The sequence below is a fragment of the Hemiscyllium ocellatum genome, chromosome 6 (genome assembly GCF_020745735.1).
Source record: "Hemiscyllium ocellatum isolate sHemOce1 chromosome 6, sHemOce1.pat.X.cur, whole genome shotgun sequence".
Taxonomy (NCBI): Eukaryota; Metazoa; Chordata; class Chondrichthyes; order Orectolobiformes; family Hemiscylliidae; genus Hemiscyllium; species Hemiscyllium ocellatum.
Window position 1 is genome coordinate 100,831,913 of NC_083406.1, and position 21,358 is coordinate 100,853,270.

A 21,358-nucleotide genomic window follows, 5' to 3' on the forward strand; every position below is an offset into this window, starting at 1 on the left:
GGCATCACACTGCACCACAAACCAGCCATCTAACCAGCTGAACTAACCAAACCCCTCTACCAGAGCATCTGAGTTATGCATTACAATAACTGATTTTGTTAACTATTTACATACAGGATCACCATAGCTTGAGTTAGATTTTCTCAGGTGCCATTTCCTCTCAAAATATCAATTGGAAGCCCGAGTACCGAGTGTCTTGCAGCCATTTCACACTGGAGGCTGTTTTGCTTTTCTGTGGTTGAAACTGCTAACCTGTGTATGGATAAGTTCTGCTCTGGAAAGCTACCAGCTAACCTAACTGTCTTACCCAGGCAATGCAAGCTTATGTTATGGCAACTGCTGGAACTACATTCAGTCCCTGAAAAAGAGGAGGTTATCAGGCCAGACTTCGAGCTAATTATTGTCAGGACGTGGCCTCGAGGCACAGCAAGAATGTTGGATTGGATAGGCTTACGAAGCCAGGAGTGAAGGTTTAAAGGTGGAGAGTGACAGTCTGGGGTCAATTCCTCTGATTTGTACTGGGACTCAAAAGGATATCACCCCCATACCTGGTGCTGACATGCACAGTACAAGCTGCTGAGCAACCCACTTAGCATGTGCTTCCACCTGCTCTGGATAGATTAGCTACAGAGGTTAAATGAGGCATTTAAGTGGTCATTAAATGGCTACATGAGTGTCTCAATAGGTGTCTCTCAGGGTGAATGATGCATTGAGAATAGGCAGGAATTCAGTTGGAAGGTCGCACAGTATTTTACAAGCCTGTTCCATCTCCCCCCACCCCCCAATCAAATCTTCCAACATGTTGACCGAGTCTCTAAAATCCAGCTCTGTGGTGATAATCATGTACCTGTTCTACAAGTATAATTGCCCAGAACTTCCAAGACATGTTCAGGACCATGTGACAGTCCAAATGTGCTGACAATGTGGGATTTACCTGGAGCAGTTGAAATTTTCAGTGGGCAATTATCCCCCATTATCTAGAACCCTCCAAACAAAGGTCCCCAGTTATTAATTAAAGTGGAAGATTTTGAATGATTCCAACTGACTTAGCTGAATAGTTCACTAATATTAGTTAGTATTTAACATCTGGCTAACTATGAAACTGACTTCCCAGTCAGTCATGTACTGACATTCCCCATAGACACCCATCCCATGTATCCGAGCTGAGGCCACACCCCCTAATAAAATCCACTACTCCCACCTCAGATTCAACTCCCTCCTCTTGAACTGCCTGTACCAACCTGAACTGACTTTGTATCCATCTGACCCTCCCCTCCTCAGCTTAATGCACCCACTTTCTCTTCACCCTAACTCCCTCCTACCATCCCCCAATTCCACCTGCCACTTACATACTTGTGTTCTTTCAGCACTTGTCAACAGTGGCTGGAGGACCTTTAAATCTTGGAATACAATAGCTAATATACTTAAAAGGTATATCGTTTCAGTGCCAATTCACTTCATTGCTGAATTTGTGGATCTTTGGCATGGACTACAGTGTTCTGGCTGGGAAGTCTCATGGCTCAGAAGTTCACAAGTAGAATTCCTCCATGATAATTGGTATATTTCTTTAATAAAATAATACTGCAGATGCTAGAATTCTACAATAAACACAGAATCCTGGAAACCCACTAGGTCTGTTGAAAGAGAAACCGTTCACGTTTTGAGTCCAGTATAACTTCAGAAAGTTCTGAAGAAAAGATGTACCAAACTCAAAACATTAATTCTGTTTCCTCTCTAAAAGTGCTGCCAGACCTGCTGAGTTTCTCCAACATTCTCTGTGGTTTTGGTATATGTCTTTGTGTGATTAGGAACAGAATTGAGCTTTCTGATCATGATTGAAAGATCTGGGACAATATTTTGAGTTCTACTTGGAATTAAAATGGGTACAAATGGAGTCCAAAGCTGTTATTTTAATGTCATTGCAAGATACACTCAAAGTCATAGAGATGTACAGCACAGAAACAGACCCTTTGGTCCAACTCATCCATGCCGACCAGATAGCCTAATCTAATCTAGTTCCATTTGCCAGAACTTGGTCCATATCCTTCTAAATGCTTCCTATTCATATACCCATTCAAATGTCTTTTAAATGCTGTAAATGTATCAGCCTCCTCCACATCCTCTGGCAGCTTGTTCTATACACGTACCACCCTCTGTGTGAAAAAGTTGCCCCTTAGGTCCCTTTTAAATTCTTCCCCTCTCACCCTAAACGTATGCCCCTCTATTTCTGGAATCCCCCACCCCAGGGAAAAGACCTTACCTATTTACCCTATCCATGCCCCTCATGACTTACACTCCAGGAAAACAGCCCCAGCTTATTCAGCCTCCCTCTATATCTCAAATCTTCCAACACTGACAACATCCTTGTAAATCTCATCTGAACCCTTTCAAGTTTCACGACATCTTTCCGATAGGAAGGAGACCAGAATTGTGCACACTATTCTAAAACTGGCCTAACCAACAATCGAAAACACTTGTAGCTGTCATGAACATCTGTGCTTATGATGACATTGTATCAGAGTGTACTTCTTGGATTCAATTTTCAGATCATGAAAGCTTACTTTTGGAAGCATCCACTAATCAACAGCTACAGAGATACACACCAGAAACATCAATTGGGAAAATCCGACCGGTATGTTCTGCATAATGTTTTTCAGTCATAAAGTGTTGCAACTAACATTGTAATGAAGCTGTAGAGTGGTGCTGTTTCAACCTACAGATGACTTTTAAAGACATTAGCTGGTACTGATGTACAGTTCTGTAAGTGTGCTTGTCTGTTCAGTGACCATTCTTCAAGTGTACCTGGACCTAGTGTGTTAGTGGCTTGTTGGCTGTGGAGCATTAAACAGTCTTATTTGACAACTGTAAATATATGTACCAGCATGTGTTATCTCAAGCATGTGAACCCCAACTGATGTATTTTTATCCCTCCTACCCTGGGGACACTAAAGATAACTTAAGTACCAATATAAAATACACAAGCTGTGACAAAGTGTAAAATGAAGTTTGAAGGATTAGAATGCAAGTAGCATCATTATGTTAGAGATCACATGGTGAGGATGTCTTGTTAAGTCTTTGGAGACAGACATGTCTCAAGTACTTCAGGTAAGTCAAGTCTGGATGATGAGTGATTTGAAGGGGAAATTGAGTATAGCGGTGTCCCCATGTATCTGCTGCCCTGGTCTTTCAGGGTGGCAATGCCCAGTGCTTTGGAAGATGCTGTCGAAGGATCATTGGTCAGTTTCTGCAGTGCAATATGTAGATTGTACAGTGTTGCTACTGAACGTCGGTGCTTGAGGGAGTGGATGTTTGTGTATGTGATGCCAATCAAGTGGGTTGCTTGTCCTGGATAGTGTCAAGCTTCGAGTGTTGTTGGAACTGCTCTTCACAGGCAAGAGGGAAGTATTCAATCACACTCCTGACTTTGACCTTCTAGATAGTGGACAGGATTTGGGGAGTCAGGAGGAAAGTTCATAGCTGCTACGCTCTCGCCTTTGACGAGGTCTTGTAGCCACTGCATTTATAAGGATGGTAAAGTTCAGTGTCTGCTTACTGGTAATCCTAAGTATGTTGACAGTGGGAGCTGGAGTGATGGTAAGACATTGAATGTGAAGAGATGATGGTTAGATTCTCTCGTTGGAGATGGCCATTGCCTGGCACTTTATGTGGCACAAATATTACTTTCCACTTTTCATTGTTAACCTACATATTATCCAGGTCTTACAGCATATGGACATGGATTGCGTCAATATCTGGGAAGTCACAAATTGTTGAAACTTGTGTAATCATCAGGAAATATCCCAATTCTGAGCTTCAAATGGAGCGATGAAGCAGCTGAAGAAGTTGGGCCTAGAATACATTATTACAAATCTCCTGCAGAGATGTTCTGAAGATGAGATGGTTGATATCCAACAACCATAACTGTTTTCCTTTGTGCCAGATATGACTTCAGTTAGATTCCTCTGATTCTCACTGACTCCAGATTTGTTCTGATTCTTTGGTGCCACACAGTCAAACACAGCACTGATGTTAGGAGCATTTAGTTCTCTGGAATTCAGCTCATTCTCCACATTTGAACCAAGGTTGGCGGAACCCAACCTGAGTGTTAGTGAGAAGATTTTTGTTAAGCATGTGCTAATTGATAGCAGTATTGATTTGATTAGAAGATTGGGTTAGATTCCCTTCAGTGTGGAAACAGGCCCTTTGGCCAAAGGAGTCCATACCAACCCTCTGAAGAGTAACCCACCCAGACCCATTTCCCTCTGTGTAATGCACCTAACACTATGGGCAATTTAGTATGGCCAGTCCGCCAGACCTACACATCTTTATGGGAGGAAACCGGAGCACCCGGAGGAAACCCACGCAGACATGGAGAGAATGTGCAAACTCCACACAGACAGTCGGCCGAAGCTGGAATCGAACCTGGGTCCCTGGCGCTGTGAGACTGCAGTCCTAACCACTGGGCCACCATGCTGCCCTATTGATGGCACTCTCCATCATTTTACTGATGATTGAAAGTTGACTGATGGAGCAACAATTGGCCAGGTCAGATTTGTCCTGCTTTTGTTCACAAGGCATTCTTATGTAATTTTTCACATTATCAGGTAAATGCAGCTGTACTAGAACAGCCTGGTTTGGAGTGCGGCAAACTCTAGAACACCCGTCTTCACTGCTATTGTTGGAATGTTGTGTAGGCCTATAGTTTTTGCAATATCCAGTGCCTCAGGCTGTTTCTTGATATCCCAAGCAGTGAATCGAATTGGCCGAAGACTGGCATCCACGATGAAGAGGACCTCCAGTGGATGCAGAGATGGGTCAACCATTTAGATTAGATGAGATTAGATTCCCTACCATATGGAAACAGACCCTTCAGCCCAACTAATCCACAGCAACCCTCCGAAGAGTAATCCCCCACCCCACATTTACCCCTGGCCAATGCAACTAACTTTGTGTGCAATCTAGCATGACCAATTCACCTCACCTGCATGCCTTTGGACTGTGGGAGGAAACCGGAGCACCTGGAGGAAACCCATGCAGACACTGGGATAATGTGCAAACTCCACACAGACAGTCGCCCGAGGTTGGAATCGAACAGGGTCCCTGGCGCTGTGAGGCAGCAGTGCTAACCATTGAGCCAACATGCCGCCTTTTTGGCATTCTGGATCAATATTGTTTGAAATATAATTATGTTATCCCACTTGTTAGCCTCCTGCTGCAAATTGCTGGATTTATAGTTTCGACATGCGTCTTTGGCCTTTACATAGTGCTTAAAAGTGATTAAATGATTAATCTTCAGCGTGTAATTGATGACACCAGTTTCCAAGAAAGGGTGGCATCTGAATGAAAAGTTATCCTCCACAAAGACAATGAAAAAGAAGCTGTCACATTAAAGCTACTAATTATTGAAGTCAAATGGAAAAATGTGCAAGAACTGGAGATAACTAGCTCCATATTAGTTTGGTGCCATTATATATAAATGGAAATTTCAGACAGACTGATGTTTAATGTCTGCAACCATGTAGCAAAAATCTAATTGGCAAACATTGATGCACACTGTACAGAAAATTTAACCATCTAGTATAAATGATGTGATAACTAGATATTTAGAAAAAAAAATGGTGAAATTAAGTGGAGTCAATATGGATTTATGAAAAGGAAATCTTGTTTGACAAAACACACCATATTATTGGAGTTATTTTTTGAAGATGTTACTTCTAGCATAAACAATGAACAACCGGTGAGGGTGGAATATTCCAGGTTTCCAATTGGGTGCATGAATTGAATGGCAGGGTTGGAACCATGTTCTATGTTACTAGTCTAGTGGTACTATAAGTACACCAAAGCCGCCTCTTAAAAAATACTAGAGCGGCAGAATATGCTGTTCACCACTTTCAATATCCACTTATTCTCCATACATCAAATAGCCTGACTAAAATTGAACAGAATGCACGAAGTGAACTGGGCTCTGATGCTGCTCTTTCATGGGAAATGAACAGGCTAGATGAGGAATCAAAAAATATAAAAACAAGCTTCTTAAGTTTGAGTTGACAGGAGGACATCATCAAAAATGAAGTAATCCATCAAACTCACCAGGTTGGCCAAGAGTCATCATAACTAATTCAGCTGATAATGACCTTGTGCTTAGTCCCTTAACTGTACACTTACAGTCTTTACAATTGGAAAACCATTAGGAAATTTTGAGTTAGCCAATCAAGAAACATTTAAATCCTCTCCCTCTACAACTGGCTGTACGTAAGGGGAGGAGAAACTTGACCAGTTGGAACGAAGTCCAGTTCAATTTAGCATCCTGGTAGATTACTTATTCATGCAAATAGCAAGGTTGAAGAAGGACCATGTTGTTTGTCACAGGATTGTGATAGAATAATGTCCTAGTTGTTTTAAGATGGCAGTGAACCCTTCTGTTAATTAAACCAGACACCCAGAAAAGCTCACCTCTCATCATAATCTGTTAAATTATGAGTGGCAGATAATTCCCAAATTCCACTGTTTAAAGAAAATAGTATCAATTTATTTTAAACTCTTAAAAGTGAATATTAAATAACAACTATACACAACTCCAAGCCCCCCTTTCTCTCAACTGCTTATTACCTGCCTCCAACTCTATGACAATATGCTATTCCAATTAGACACGTATTAAAATTACATCAACTTAATTTCAAAAGCACACAACTGCAGACATCTTATGTGACTTCACTCTTCCAGTGCAGAATTCCCTGGGTCGTCGTCTTTCCCTTTTACTTCAAATCTGTTTCAATGAAAGGGTACCTTTGATAGAGAGTGTTTCTTAATTTCTTGGGTCTCTCTCAATGGTAGTTGCTCTATCTCCAATTTTCAAAATGTCTGCATTTTAATACCCCCAAAATCGGATCGTCTCATTGGTTCTATGTTGACAAAACAATAAATTCAAACTCAATTGGATTTTGGTATCCTGGGACAGCATTTAGAACATAGAACAGTACAGCACAGAGCAGGCCCTTCAGCCCACGATGTTGTGCCAACCACTGATCCTCATATATGCACTCTCAAATTTCTGTGACCATATGCATGTCCAGTAGTCTCTTAAATGTCCCCAATGACCTTGCTTCCAGAACTGCTGCTGGCAACGCATTCCATGCTCTCTCAACTTTCCACGTAAAGAACCTGCCTCTGACATCCCCTGTATACTTTCCTCCAACCAGCTTAAAACTATGACCTCTCGTGTTAGTCATTTCTGCCCTGGGAAATAGTCTCTGGCTATCGACTCTATGCCTCTCATTATCTTGTATACCTCAATTAGGTCCCCTCTCCCCCCTCCTTTTCTCCAATGAAAAAAGTCCGAGCTCAGTCAACCTCTCTTCATAAGATAAGCCCTCCAAGTCCAGGCAGCATCCTGGTAAACCTCCTCTGAACCCTCTCCAAAGCATCCACATCTTTCCTATAATAGGGCGACCAGAACTGGACGCAGTATTCCAAGTGCGGTCTAACCAAAGTTTTATAGAGCTGCAACAAGATCTCATGACTCTTAAACTCAATCCCCCTGTTAATGAAAGCCAAAACACCATATGCTTTCTTAACAACCCTGTCCACTTGGGTGGCCATTTTAAGGGATCTATGTACCTGCACACCAAGATCTCTCTGTTCCTCTACACTGCCAAGAATCGCTTGAAGGGTTAGGATGAATGCAAATTTCTCCAGCTTTCTCATTTCCCTCCCCCCGCCCTCCCACCTTACCTCAGTCCCAACCCTCGGACTCAGCACCGCCTTCTTGACCTGCAATCATCTTCCTGACCTCTCCGCTCCCACTCCCTTTCCAGCCTATCACCCTCACCTTAACCTCCTTTCACCTATCGCATTCCCAACTCCCCTCCCCCAAGTCCCTCCTCCCTATCTTTTATCTTGGCCTGCTTGACACACACATTCCTGAAGAAGGGCTTATGCCCAAAACATCAATTCTCCTGTTCCTTTGCTGCCTGACCTGCTGCGCTTTTCCAGCAACACATTTTTAAGCTCTGATCTCCAGCATCTGCAGTCCTCACTTCCTCCTAACGGATAGAGGATTGGCTGACTGGCAGAAGACTGTGTAGATGGTAGTCATTGATCCTATGGAACTCCACTAGTCAGTGTTGGGAACCAAATTATTCAGGTTATATATTAAACTTCTGGATTGGAGTTGATCTTACAGATGGTGGTGTTCCCATGTGTCTGCTGCCATTGTCCTTCTAGATGGTAATGCTGAAGTGGTTTAAAGGTGATGTCTGAGGAACCTTGGTGAATTTCTGGAGTGCATTTTGTACATGGTACACACTGCTAAGTGCATCTGTAGTGGAGGGACTAAATGTTTGTGGATGGGGTGCTAATCAAATTCCTTGAGTATTGTTGGAGCTGCACTCATCTAGACAGTGTGGAATATTCCAACACACATCTGACTTGTGACTTGTAGATGGTGGATTGATATTTGGGAGTCATAAGGTGAGCTACATGCTGCAATATTCTGAGCCTCTGACCTGCTTTTGTAGCTACTGTATTTATATGCATTAAGATTAGGCAACCAATATGCAGCATAATAAGTTGACACTTACTTGCTCTGTTGAAGAGATAGAGGTGATGTAATTAAAAGGAATCAGACAAACTTGATGTTTTAAAAGCACTTCAATGTCAGAGCAATTACGATTTTGGAAACAGCCAGAATAGAAGAGTTTGGCAGTCAGGTGAATCAATTTTATCAATGATTTTTGCAGGGTAATTGAGGAATATGTCGACGGAGATTTAAAAGCAGAATTAGTCAGAAACTGTATTGTTGCAGTAGCTGATTGCTTTCTATCAGAATTATTACATTGAAATGTAATTATCATTGCTTTTGCTCACCTTTGAGGATTGCTCTGTTTTACATTTGAACATCTGATTGTCTCACCAGTTGTGTTATTTTGTTTTAAACCATTGAAATGTAATAATGGTGTAAAACGAAACAACACAACTGATGAGACAATCAGATGTTCAAATGTAAAACCGAACAATCCTCAAAGGTGAGCAAAAGCAATGATACAGGCATTTCCAACGTCATTACAATTATTGAAACGCAGCATGTTGGAGGGAAAGAAAACCCTGCCTCAACTGTGATGTAGCCTGACATGTGAGATTAGTATTCTGCTTATAAAGTCGATATTCATCCAATGCAATAAATTGATCATTTTCAATCAATATGCCCAACCTGTCGAAGACATTAAGGTATCGCCTGATCTATCCATGATGTGTCACAATCTTCAGTGGAAGGTGTGCCCTAGGGAAATCAAAGAGCCAGTCACACTGTCTGAATTGCACACATCAATGTCAATGAACATATAATTACTTTCAACTGAGACACAGAAGTAAGTTTAACCGTATTATCAGACAAGTCAGAGTGATTAGCAAGGCATTGATTACAACCAGCAGAAAATCAAATATACAGACCTGGTGGCATCTAATTAGAAGTTAAATGAATGATCAAACAACTCCCACCCCCATTCGAAGAAAGACCACCACTGGAAACATTGTATATCTTACATAATCAAAAATTTTCTCTGTTAAGCAGTGCACCATGTATTGACCTCAATTTCATTGAGGGAGTAGAAATTATTAACCATCAAGAGTAAGAATTCACTCCCCATAAGATTTTCTGGAATTAATTTACGGCCTGGGAAGTCTTATTTCACTAATGGAAATTACTAAGCCTATATAATTCATTAATACTTGAAAAGTGCCAGAGCAAATAATGAGGAAATTCAGGTTTCAACTTGACATGACTGGGATGGAAATCTTCTTTTCTCGTCCCAAAGCCAATAATATGGTGGTCAAGAATGATCCCCGTCCCTAAACCGTACTATACAATTCACATTCACATTCATATAGATTTGATTCAGTAAAGCTGTAGGAAGAGAAATAAATTTGATGTCCTTCATGTCCAAATTTATCAAGAGGCAACATAATTGGCCAGGCTGATTTTGTTCTGAGGAAGGATCACTGCACCCGAAACATTCACTCTGATTTCTCTACACAGTTGCTGCCAAACCTGCTGAGCTTTTCCAGAAATTTCAGTTTTTGTTCATGAATAATTAAAGACTTATTGTCAAGCCTTTGATGGAGACCAACGTGACTGAAGAAACCCATGTAATTTGTTAACAGGTGACAATGTAATTTTTACTGTGTGAAATACAGAAAGAAGCCTTCAGGTATTTACGAGTTAGTTCAGACTATTTGGGGATCTGAGCTTAGCTCCAAAGTCAGGAGTTTACACTATAGAGAACAGGATCACATCTGATGTTTAACTGTTGAATACTATACCGCATGGTGTGTTTAGCCATTGTGTTAAGTTCTTGTCGCTCTATTACAGAAAGGATATGGAGGCTTTGGAGAGGGTTTCAAAGGGGTTTACCAGGATTAGAGGATAGGCTAGAAAAATTCAGGTTGTTTTTTTTTGTAGCAGTGAAGACTGAGTTGACTGGTAGAAGTCTATAAAATTGAGATGCATAGATAGGGTTGACAGAATCTTTTTCCCAGAATTGAAATGTCTAATATTAGACGGCATGCAGTTAAGGTGAGAGGGGGAAAGTACAAAGGAAATGTGAGGGGCAAGTTTATTTTTTACACAGTGGTAGGAGTCTGGAATACACTGCCAGGGATAGTAGTGGTATGTAAGGAACTTTTAGATAAGCACATGAATATTCAGGGAATGGAGGGATATGGATCAAGACCAGGCGGAAGGGTTTAATTTGGTGTCATATGTGGAACAGCATCATGGGCTGAAGGGCCTGTTTATTGAGTTAATGGGCAGTTTAAGATAGATGCTCTGTCAAAGTTTTGGCACTCTTTAATCAGAACAGTTCCAGATTTGCCATGTAATGCTAACTATTGAACAGAAATCTGAGGACTTTTGAGGTGCAATGTCCCCATCCAGCTTGAAGTCCCACCTGCTCCAGAGGTTTATCATAACATGTCTGAATGGGTTAAATAAGATAACCAAAACAGAAATTGGAAAGGCTTGTGTGATCTGCATTTCCCAGTTCACATTGATTTGACTTGGGCAGGGCTAACAAATGTATGTGAAGAAGAGTTGATATATCTGGGACACATGTTAATTATATTTGACAGAACACAGTGGAAGCACAGGTGAGGCGGAAGATTTTACGCTGATTGAAAGATGGAATAGATACATTTCTAACTTTTTAAAAATATGGTATTGTAATTGTTGGATGACTAATAACTGTCTTAGTAGCAGTAACCCATGAAATCTATTTTATGTCTGCCCCAGAGCATCATTTATGTGTGTGGTTCTGATGCTATTTGAACAAAGTTCTGGGATTTGATCAAACCCGATTCCATTACCAAATTAGTCAAAGGGATACTATAAGACTGCATCACACATTAACTGATAACTTAAGATATTACCCATATGGAGAATTCACCTTAACAGTAAAACAAAAAATTCATTTCATGACATGCTGAAGAAATTTCTCTTGTTGCAGGTACGGGCTGCTCCACCTCCACCTACCCAGCACCATCGTCGAAAAACAGAAAAAACAGAGGAAGTAGAAATAACTTTGGTGTAGCAACAAATCACCATTGTGCAATTAGACTTGAGACTGGATTATTCAGCATTTTCTGTTTCAGATTCCTTTAAGTTCTCCACCACCAGTACAATGGAATCTACAATTCAAAAACAGTGGATGGCAATGGGAAAAAAGGCAGTTATGAAGTGTGGGTCCTGAAGAAAATTGTCGTTCCTTCTTTGTTTTACAAATATCATGTGCCTTTATAGCCACCACTTTATATTTCTGGTGATTTAAACTGCTTGACCAATCTAACTTTCAACTGGTCCAGTCTTGTTTCAATCCTCTCTTTAAAAGACATTTAACACATTGCTTCATCTGTCCCCAGTGCCGCAGAGTCTGGTACTTCTGTAATTATATGACTATTGTGCTGTGCAGGGCACAGTTTTGGAAAAGAAACTTATGATTCACTGGTAAAGTTCCAATACATAGCTTTAGATTTCTGCACCAGTGCCTGTAGTGCCAGATACCAATCATTCATCATTGTTTGATGCTGAGGAATGTAGATAGAAGTAAAGTTTTTTTTAAAGGCACAGTTTGTGTTCTTCTTACAATTTATGTTGTAAATTCATTAGCACATTACTGTAGCCATAAAGTTGAACTACTTGTAAGACATATCTCCCTTTAGTATTAATCCAGTCTGTATACATGTATTCAGCTGTAATGTGCAGTAGTGTGAATGGGCTAGAAGCATTGAGGGAAAAAGCTTGAGTAAGCAGTGAAATTCTTTTTTAAGAGGGGCTGGTTCCTCTCAGTAGCTCCAGTGCAAAGAAAGAATCAGACAAATGAGGGAATGAATAAAAATAAATGCCTCTATCTTAACTCAAAGAGTCTTAGTTTTCCATGGTTGTGTATGACTAATATTTATGCAATATTTCTAGTCAAGAAAGAAAATACATTATGGACATGTTAAAGTGGAAAACTTTATGAAGATATTTTCAGTGAAGGTTTAGAGCAATGAATGCTTTTCAACTAAGAGGTTTTCTCCTTGAGTATGTGTTGTCTTTCTTCTTAGTTTAAAACAAACCCTTAAAATCACGACTTTTTAACTTAGGTATAGTATGTTAGTTAATTCTCACCAGGCTGATTATTTTTTCATCCAAAAAAATTGACATTGTACTTCCCTGAATATATGACAGTATTATGCTGGGAGGCATTATTGATTGCTGAATAACACAATTTCATGACTGCAGTAAGCCATTTGACTTTCTTGGGTGAATAAATTAAATATTTAATTGGCATCTTTAAATAGGATTGGCAGGCTTGAAGTTTAAAAACATAGGAAACATATCTCCACTGATATAATACAAATGTCTGTTTATATTGCATTTTGCTAGAGCACACTTCAAACTTCTGAATTATATGCACACTTCAAATTTGATTTCACAGTCTGGGTTTCAGATGTACACTGTGTTGAATGTACTAAAGTTTAGGAAACTAGGAAACTGGAAAACAGGATTAGAAGCTAAAATAGCATGTCAATTGTTGGAAACTAAACACTAAATGAATAACTGCCAAGTGTTTTCATACAACTGTTAGATTCAAGTAACAGAGTAGCAGAGGTGATGTAATTCAAAGATTAACTTTTCATAGTCAATTCTTGAATGATTCAGTTTGAGACAAAAGACCTCAAATCTGTTAACTGCCACTTTTCAAGCGATCTTTTCTCTCTTAAACTTTTGCCTTTCACAATAAGAGTTTGATTTGCCGGTGAACCCTTGCATACCAATACTGCCAGAAGAGAAATTAAGGTTAGCAATTGTGGTTTTAAATTCAATTGTAACATTTGGTTCCTGTACTTTTTATAGTAAGAACTTATAGAGAACCTCAAAATATCTCCATTGGGAATCAGCTTTTGAGTCCTGCACCTTCTCACAACTGACTTGTTCCATTAAGGCAAAAGCAAAACCAATATGTTCAGACACTGCAATTCTACCTAGCTTTGTATTAACCTTTTACCAGTAATGTAGACATTAGAAAGAAACTTTTGATCCATCTTGATATTCAACTCTCTATTTCTTCAAATCTAGAAATCTCACTTTCCCAATTTCAAGCTGGGTTTATATCATTTTAACAATAAATTGATGGGAATTCAATTGAATTACCCTTTTAATTATCGCATAAACTCCAAGTTTTGATTTAGCAGCCATTCCATTTTGTTTTCCTTTTATGCAGATTAATTTCTGTGGTACATTTAAATGCACACATTGAGATAAACATAATAAAGCGTTGTACATTATGCTGAAATGCAATCAATCATATCACTTTTTGATTAGAAATACAACATGTAGAGGTGTCATGTTACATGTGATCATTGCATATGTGATTGAAACATTGAATGCTAAAATCTATAGGACAGACCTGTTGTTGCAAGCAGGGAACTCCCATTTAAAAGACTAAACTCCATTCCCTTTTTCACCACCTCAAAACATGTCTGATTCTGCCTAAGACCCCACTGATAAATTCGCAATTCATTTCAGTGGTGATAATTGAATCATTTCAGAAATATTTGCTATGTTATGCTTCCTGCTAACCAAGGCAAATTGATGGTGATAGCCCTGGAGAAATTCATTACTGATGGGTTGGGTCTTTCCTGCTGAAAAATGATATCAAAGCAGGAAAGCAAAGAAAGTAGTAGAACAAAATTGTGAAATATCAAAAAGGGGCAGGTATTAATGACTGCTGTTAAAGTTCAGTCTTACTGACTACACAAGTTGATCGAGGATTAAGACTGAATCAGAATTTCTGCTTAAAGTGAGTCTGTGAAAATAGTATGTGCAATTTGTATGCTTGCATCAGGTATGTGTTAGTATTTCTAAATGCTTGTCATGGTTAATTAAGCGGAAAAAAAGAAGCTTTGTTTGAAAGCTTTGAGGGTAGCATAGATTTTATATGCAGCAGTTTGATCATCTTAAATTGATTTGTGATTGCAAACATTAAACTCCAGTAGAGTCCTTACGCGAAGCCTCATCTGGAAAATTCACCTGTTTATGTAACTAATTTAGGGCATGTTCTGATTTCACCCTGTGGTGACCTTCACATTGATCAATACTGCTATACACTGCCTTGGGTCATTTAGCCATCTTGTCAGATCTTGTGCTTTTGTCTCATCATGACATGGAAGTACATCTCCTGTTTGCCAAGAAGGGCAAGACACAGAAGTACAACTGGAGAAATCTGATCTTTGTTCAGTCCACCCTACTAGGAAGGATTGTAAATGAGGACAAGTAACAGTACTCCAAAATATTAATTGTCCAATGTTCTAATTGATTATCCACAGTTAGGAATCACCAGTTTATTGAAGTTGCAAACAGTGTTGAAGCCTTCCAATATATAAGTACATAATTTCACTGATCCCCTAATTAAAAACAGTTGTTTTGCAGAGAGGGTGCTGCAGCTTTTTACAATGAGTTAATAACTCAACTATTCCTGTGTGATTTGATCCTTCATTGATGTTTGATTATATAAAACCTTGGTAATTATTTTTAAGGCTGCTATTGCACAACTTCTGGAAGCTGTATAATAGTTTAGAAATTAGCACCTCAAAGATATGGATCTGGTTTCTCAATCATTTTAGTATAGACTGAGTAAAGTCATAGCAAGTCACTGATCAAATAATGGTTAGTAGAAACAATAACTGTGCACATTCTTTGAGTAATTCTGTAAAACCCTCATTAAATAGTATCCTACTCTCAGAAAATTTCTTATAGGTGTCATTTAAAGATACTGTACCCATAAATGTCTATATTTTAAATGTTTGGCTCAAAGAGGTTAAGCTTAAAACTAGAATGGTTGTGAAATATGTGACTGTGTATACATTTGGCTTATTTGAAGCTACTGTTGTTGAGAACCTTTTGAACTAGATGCCACATGTTTTAGTTGTGTTTTGTAGCTCCAGAACACAGTGGATGTACATATACTGCCAACAACCGATCCTGACTTCCATCATTTTGGTAGTGTGGTGGTGACACTACCTGCTACATACCTCTTGAGCTGTAGATTCAAATCCTGGTGAAGAACTACAGTCCAAACATGCGTTATAATATTCAGTGGCTGAGTTTAATCACCAGGCCAAACAAACTGTAACCTTTACGAAACATGAGACATTTTAATGGAATTTACAGGAAGAAAGCACAAGTAGTTATTGTAATGGGAACGAAATCAAACCAGAAACAACATCAAAATGTAAAGTTTTACAACAAAGAAAGGTTATTGTTTCTCTAGAACTGCACTCTTGTATTGTATCACCCTATTTTAAATTCTTTTGTATTCTGAAGTTCTTTTGTTTACTTTTATGATGTTTACAGACCATATTTTTATAGCCTGATAATATTGCTGTTGCCAACTCATCCAAACTTCATTGATATCCCCTTACTTCATTTGCCTATGAATTATTTGAAAGTTTGCCCCATTTTATATTTTTCTCATGTTTTGAAATTGCATTTATGCTCTAAATTAAGAACCAAGTGGTTTCAAACTATGTTCCCTTTTAGTTGTCTACACATTAGGCTTATTTTCCATATTATACATTGTACAGTTGTCAGTACTTCAAGCAGAGAAAGCAAATGTGCAAAATGTTTTCTGCAGTGTATTGGCTGTTAAAATTTGTATTTATTATGTACAAATGTTAAATAAAAATTTGAAACTTTATGCAAGCTTTAATTCTTTTTGCATTTTATCTGAAATATTCACATTTCAGTCTAATTCACAATATGTACAATGTTGCACCATGTTTAATAGATTGATAGTGTTTGACATTGGATACCATTTTGCACTGATACCATTAGCCACTGCCCTAATGCACTTTTGGGTGCATCATTGAAAAATCTCACACAGGTTACCCATCGTTCCCTAGAAGCAGACTGTCGTTCCTGTGATCCACGTTCAATGCAGCCGTCCGGAAAGGATAGCCTCCCACTCTTGCAGTCCTCAGATCACACTCCAGCAACCAGCAGACTTCTATGATGCTTTCTGTGGATGTACAGAGCATGTATCAATACTGCCCCGTGCTCGTCCACAGGAAGTGGGGTTGGGATCATAAAGCCCTCAGCCTCCTGCAGAGCCAAAGCATCCTCAGGGGCCATGCATTAGCAATAGGTCACTGAGGTGGGTGCACCACATTCCCTGAGAGGCACGGCTGCTTTGGTGACCCTGGACCTGCCGCCGGACCTGATTCACCCACGTTGGCTTTCACTGCCTTAGGAAAGCAGCCATGGGGAGCAATATCCCAATGGCTGCTGGAAATTACCCATATCAGGAATGAGAATAAAGGGCTTTTAGCTCTCAGAAAAGTCAGGGGTGGTACACCCTCCAGGTGCGAGCTGCACATAACTGCTCCAGATGATGAGAAGTGCTGCACCTTGTGATGATGATCGTGTCTCCAATGTTTGTTCAGCTTCAATCTCAGTCTGTGCAGCAATTTAGTGAAGGTGCCATGCTGGCAGAGTGACCTGTACATTATAGCAAAAAAAGTGTCATGCTCCAATCCCCTTTCCATCCCAGACCCACACCAATCAATCAATCAATCATCCTTGCATTGCATTCAGAACAGACAATTGCTAAACTGATGTGACAGATGAAGAAGAGATAATACCTGACTCCCATCCTTGGAAGGTGCATAAGTAATGGTTTGTCTTTGCCCAGTTTTTAAATCAATGCTACTAACTTCACCATCAGTGAAATAATAAAGTTCAACTTGCAAGTATTAATAACATGGAGCAAATTCCCTTTAACCAGGATCTGCTCCCTTAGCACCTTCACTCTTTATGTGTAGCAAATGAACAATGAATTCAAATTAAATGTAACTGGGATTTGCAAACGGCTGCTTCATGTATTTGTTTCAGTAATGTCCCAGCATCCAGCAGATATAGATGCTGCACTTTTGCGTGTCAAAGTGACACTGACTCCTCCTGGCCTGGTTATTGTGCCTGTTGTTTTCTAGTGGCAATTTGTATGGAGAGAACGGAAAGTGATGGCAGGGGCCACAGCTCCTGGTGAACACCATTAGCACTGAACTGGACCCAGCCTGGTCACCAGGTTCCCCCCACCCCAAAACTTCATTTCTCCTTTTACCTCACACCAGCAACAGGCACTATACCCAGAGTGGGTGGAGTCAGAATCATTTTAATTGGTGAACGTGTGGGATCCACATCTACTGGATGTTGGGATATTATTGCAACAAATACATGAAGCAGCCATTTGCAATCCCCAGTTACATTTAATTTGAAAAGATTTCAACCCATCTCCTCCACACACCCCCACCCCACACCTCATGTATACAGTTACCACCTTGCATTTTCCTCCACTGTCCTCCCTGCACCTGAGTGCCAGTATTACACCTTAATGATGCCCACCCTGCTCCTCTTGTTAGTGGTCCCTGCCACTAAACCTCTTCCGTGGTCCATCATGTCCTCCAATGCTATTCCACATACCCCCTCCATCCCTGACATTGGCGCTGCCCCCACCTCCTCAAATGCCTTTGTTTTCACCCACCCTTTTGGCAGTGATACCCCTGCAGCCCATTCAGGCCAAGTTTGTGCCCTCCTGAAAGACTGACAGGTGGATCTCCCCAGGACTGTATTCACTCCAGAGCTGTGTCTATTTTCAGCAAGCAGCCTCTTGACCAGACTGGCCAGCCCCCTGAGTGCTGTATTTGTAGAATTCCCCTGACAGCTTGTGATGGACTCATTGTTGACCTCACCATGGTCTGCAGTCCGACAGATGCGCTGACCGTGGGTGTCCCAATCGGATGACTGATTGTGGCCAAGCCCTGAGACTGCACAGGCTGTGCCTCTGACAGAAGGTACCAGGACTCCCTGATAGATAGCGGTCTCTCCTTGATTGAACTGACCCACATGGCTATGAATACACTTGCAGTGTGTTTGCTGCACAAGCAGATGGCAGATGCTGTAGGTGGTGGAATGACGCTTCAGTGTACGGTACAGCAAGATGTGCATCACCACCCATCCGGACAGGTCACTACTAACACTATGACGATCTGTGTGCCTGTGATAAAATAGCAAGTCATTCTGGCAGGACTGATAGCTTTTGACTCTGGTTGAAATGCCATCATATTACTAGACAGAGCAAAGCAGGTATAGTGCGAGTATGCAGATAACTGATAAGTGAATGACCATAAGAGAGTAGCCCTGAGATGCAGCTTGGCCTGATATGTGAGCTAGGGGTCTGTTCCTGAGCACAAAGTGTCCTTGCAACAGCTCTTTAATATTAGCTGCTGATGCACACTGTGTTGTGAGTTAATGCTTCCTGAGCCTCCTGCAAGTGCAATGGAGATGGACCATGAGAGTTGTCAGAGGCTGGCAATGGCCAATGTCAAGGATCATGGGTGTGGAATGTATGTGGTTGGTGCCCATGGAATATGCCCTGAGTTGCAGTTTGGTACTGAGTACCACTGAGGTTCTTCACAGCAGGCAACGAGCTAAAGTTACCTATTCTGACCTTCCTGTTGTGTTTTCATAACTAGCTTGTTTCATAAAATAGGAAACTGAACATTAACAAGACAAGTTGAGGCATTAACAAGCAATAATCTTCCTTCATCTGGGATGAGCAAGACAATCGTGTCAAAATAGTTGCAGGATTAAATTAGATAGAAATGGGGATAGATGAATAACCATTTGAGATTTGCAGGTCTGCACATATCACACATCTAGACTGAATGATCTAGTTTTGTTGCTAAGAAAATAACGAAGTTTAAATTTGTGCTATAATTTAATCAAACTAATAATTTAGGAGGAAAACGCACCATTCAATATTATAAGCAAGAACCAAAAAGGTGCATCTCTCTCTCCTCCCTCATGATACCATCTTCCTGAATTTATATGTTGGGTGGGTTTGTCTATTTTCTGGATGCTTTTTCATGATAAGCCTTGAAGCTATGATCACGAGTGCTTTTAGGAGATGGTAATTATTCTACCGTTAGAAATACCTGAGCTGCCTCATGGCTCCTTTAATGAGGTGCAGACACCTTTCCAGCTTGGCAATATTAGTCATTGCGTATAGCGTGTGTGTGGCCCCCTCATGCCCTATTCAGGAATTCTGTACAGAAGAAGTTTTGATGTGATGGCAAACTTTAAATAATTGCTATGTTTGTTTGTTTTACTGTGATTGATATGTGCTAACTACATCTTCCACTAAATGGTAGTTATAATAAGCACTCTACATTTCCAATGGATATAGAGTCACCAAACTTGAAACATTGAGTCTGCTTTCTTCCCACAAATTCTGCTGGGGGGGGGCGCAGAGTTTCTCCAGCTATTTTTGTTTTAGTTTCGGATGTTCAGCACCTATCGTTTTTTTGCTTTATTTTAGTCTTTTTTTTATAACAGATCTGTTCAAATAAAAACCTTAATGACTATAACATAAGCATTTGCGCATTGTTGACAGTATGCAAAAATGTTGCAGATTGTTTTGACAAAGATGTTTGTAATGACAGGGTACCTGTGTCAAATTAAACTTGAAAATGTGAGGTGGTGGAGTTGTAAGCAGCTTCTGGTATCATGTTGAAACACTAAGGAACCTGGAATGAATTGAAATAGAAAGTGCTGGAGAAACTCAGTATATCTGGCAACATCTGTAGAGAGAGAAACTTTGCTTTTGAATTAGTCATATCAGACTGTTAGTTTATACTTCATTTAATCACAATAGTCATTTTTTGGGGTTTCACTGAGGCCCAAAACAAATGCATATGTTAACTCCTCCAAAACTCTTACTCAAGGTGAAATCGACAAATAACCTTTGGCCTAAAAAAAACTTAACATTTGACTTTTAGATCAATCCAATGTTCAATATTCAGTTATTGCTTCCACTATCTCAGTCACAAGATGAAAGTTACCTAACAATGTTAACATTTTAACATCACTGTCATTTACCTGGATATCAAGAGTCAGCAATTAAGCTTGCTACCTTGACAGATTTAGCACAACACAAACTTAATTAGGAATATTTGGTACCTGCATGTAATTCTTCCACAACTTTACTGCAAAACCTTATTTCCCCTCTTTCAGAATTTTAGTATTGACCATTCATGTACTCCCAGATTGTGATAGTAAAGGTTAAAGAGGCCATTTTGCTGTGGCAGATATAGCCAAAGCTTGGTGAATGTAATTTTCATGGTTATTTTATGATATCTGTGGGTAATTGTCACCAGTGAGCAGCTTACCTGCTGAAGTGGTCCTTGATGGGTTCATTCCTAGGCTTCCATAATGGTTCAATAGATAGAGGTTTCTTTGAGCCACAAAGCAATCTCCAGTCTGGGCTATGTTGGCTGATTTCAATTATCTGCTCGAATTCAGTTTAATAGGCCACAGATTTCTGTCAATTTGTTGACTGGGCAAAAGATTGTTGGCTGGCAAATGCAGAAGTAAAAAGGAGAAAGGACTGGCCACTATTACAAGGCAAGGGATTAGAGAATGTAACTCTCCTCTTAAAGACATATTTTGTTTTTCTCCCAGAAAGCAGAATTGTCCAGGCGAGCCATGGTCAGAGTTGGCTATAATGCTGATGTGCTCTCCATTCTGACTTTCATCAGTCCAACATTGCTAGCTGTAATTTCAGGTGACTATATCTTAATCTCTCCTTGAACTTCACCTCCTGTGGCTTTTCCTCCTTCCTTTGGGACTTTTCCAATAGCCTACCTCTTTGGCTGAGCTTTGAGACATTGATCCTACTGTTGCCTTGGCTGAGTTGGTGCCCAGCTTTGCTTTGTTATATTATGCGCAGCATCTTGGGTTGTGTTACTACACTAACTACAAATTGCT

At 40.1% G+C, this 21,358-nt stretch overlaps 1 protein-coding gene across 5 annotated transcripts in view; it reads left to right on the forward strand.

The window, feature by feature from the left end:
* The window catches only part of LOC132816508 (F-BAR and double SH3 domains protein 2-like), a 239,631-nt gene extending 223,399 nt beyond the window's left edge, over nucleotides 1-16,232 (forward strand). For all 5 annotated transcript variants that reach the window (XM_060826190.1, XM_060826191.1, XM_060826193.1 and 2 more), the window contains 2 exons: nucleotides 2,547-2,632; nucleotides 11,499-16,232. In XM_060826190.1, the coding sequence (XP_060682173.1) occupies nucleotides 2,547-2,632; nucleotides 11,499-11,582 (170 nt within the window). In that variant the 3' untranslated portion in view covers nucleotides 11,583-16,232. The remainder of the gene's footprint in view (nucleotides 1-2,546; nucleotides 2,633-11,498) is intronic.
* The last annotated feature ends 5,126 nt before the right edge of the window (nucleotides 16,233-21,358 follow it).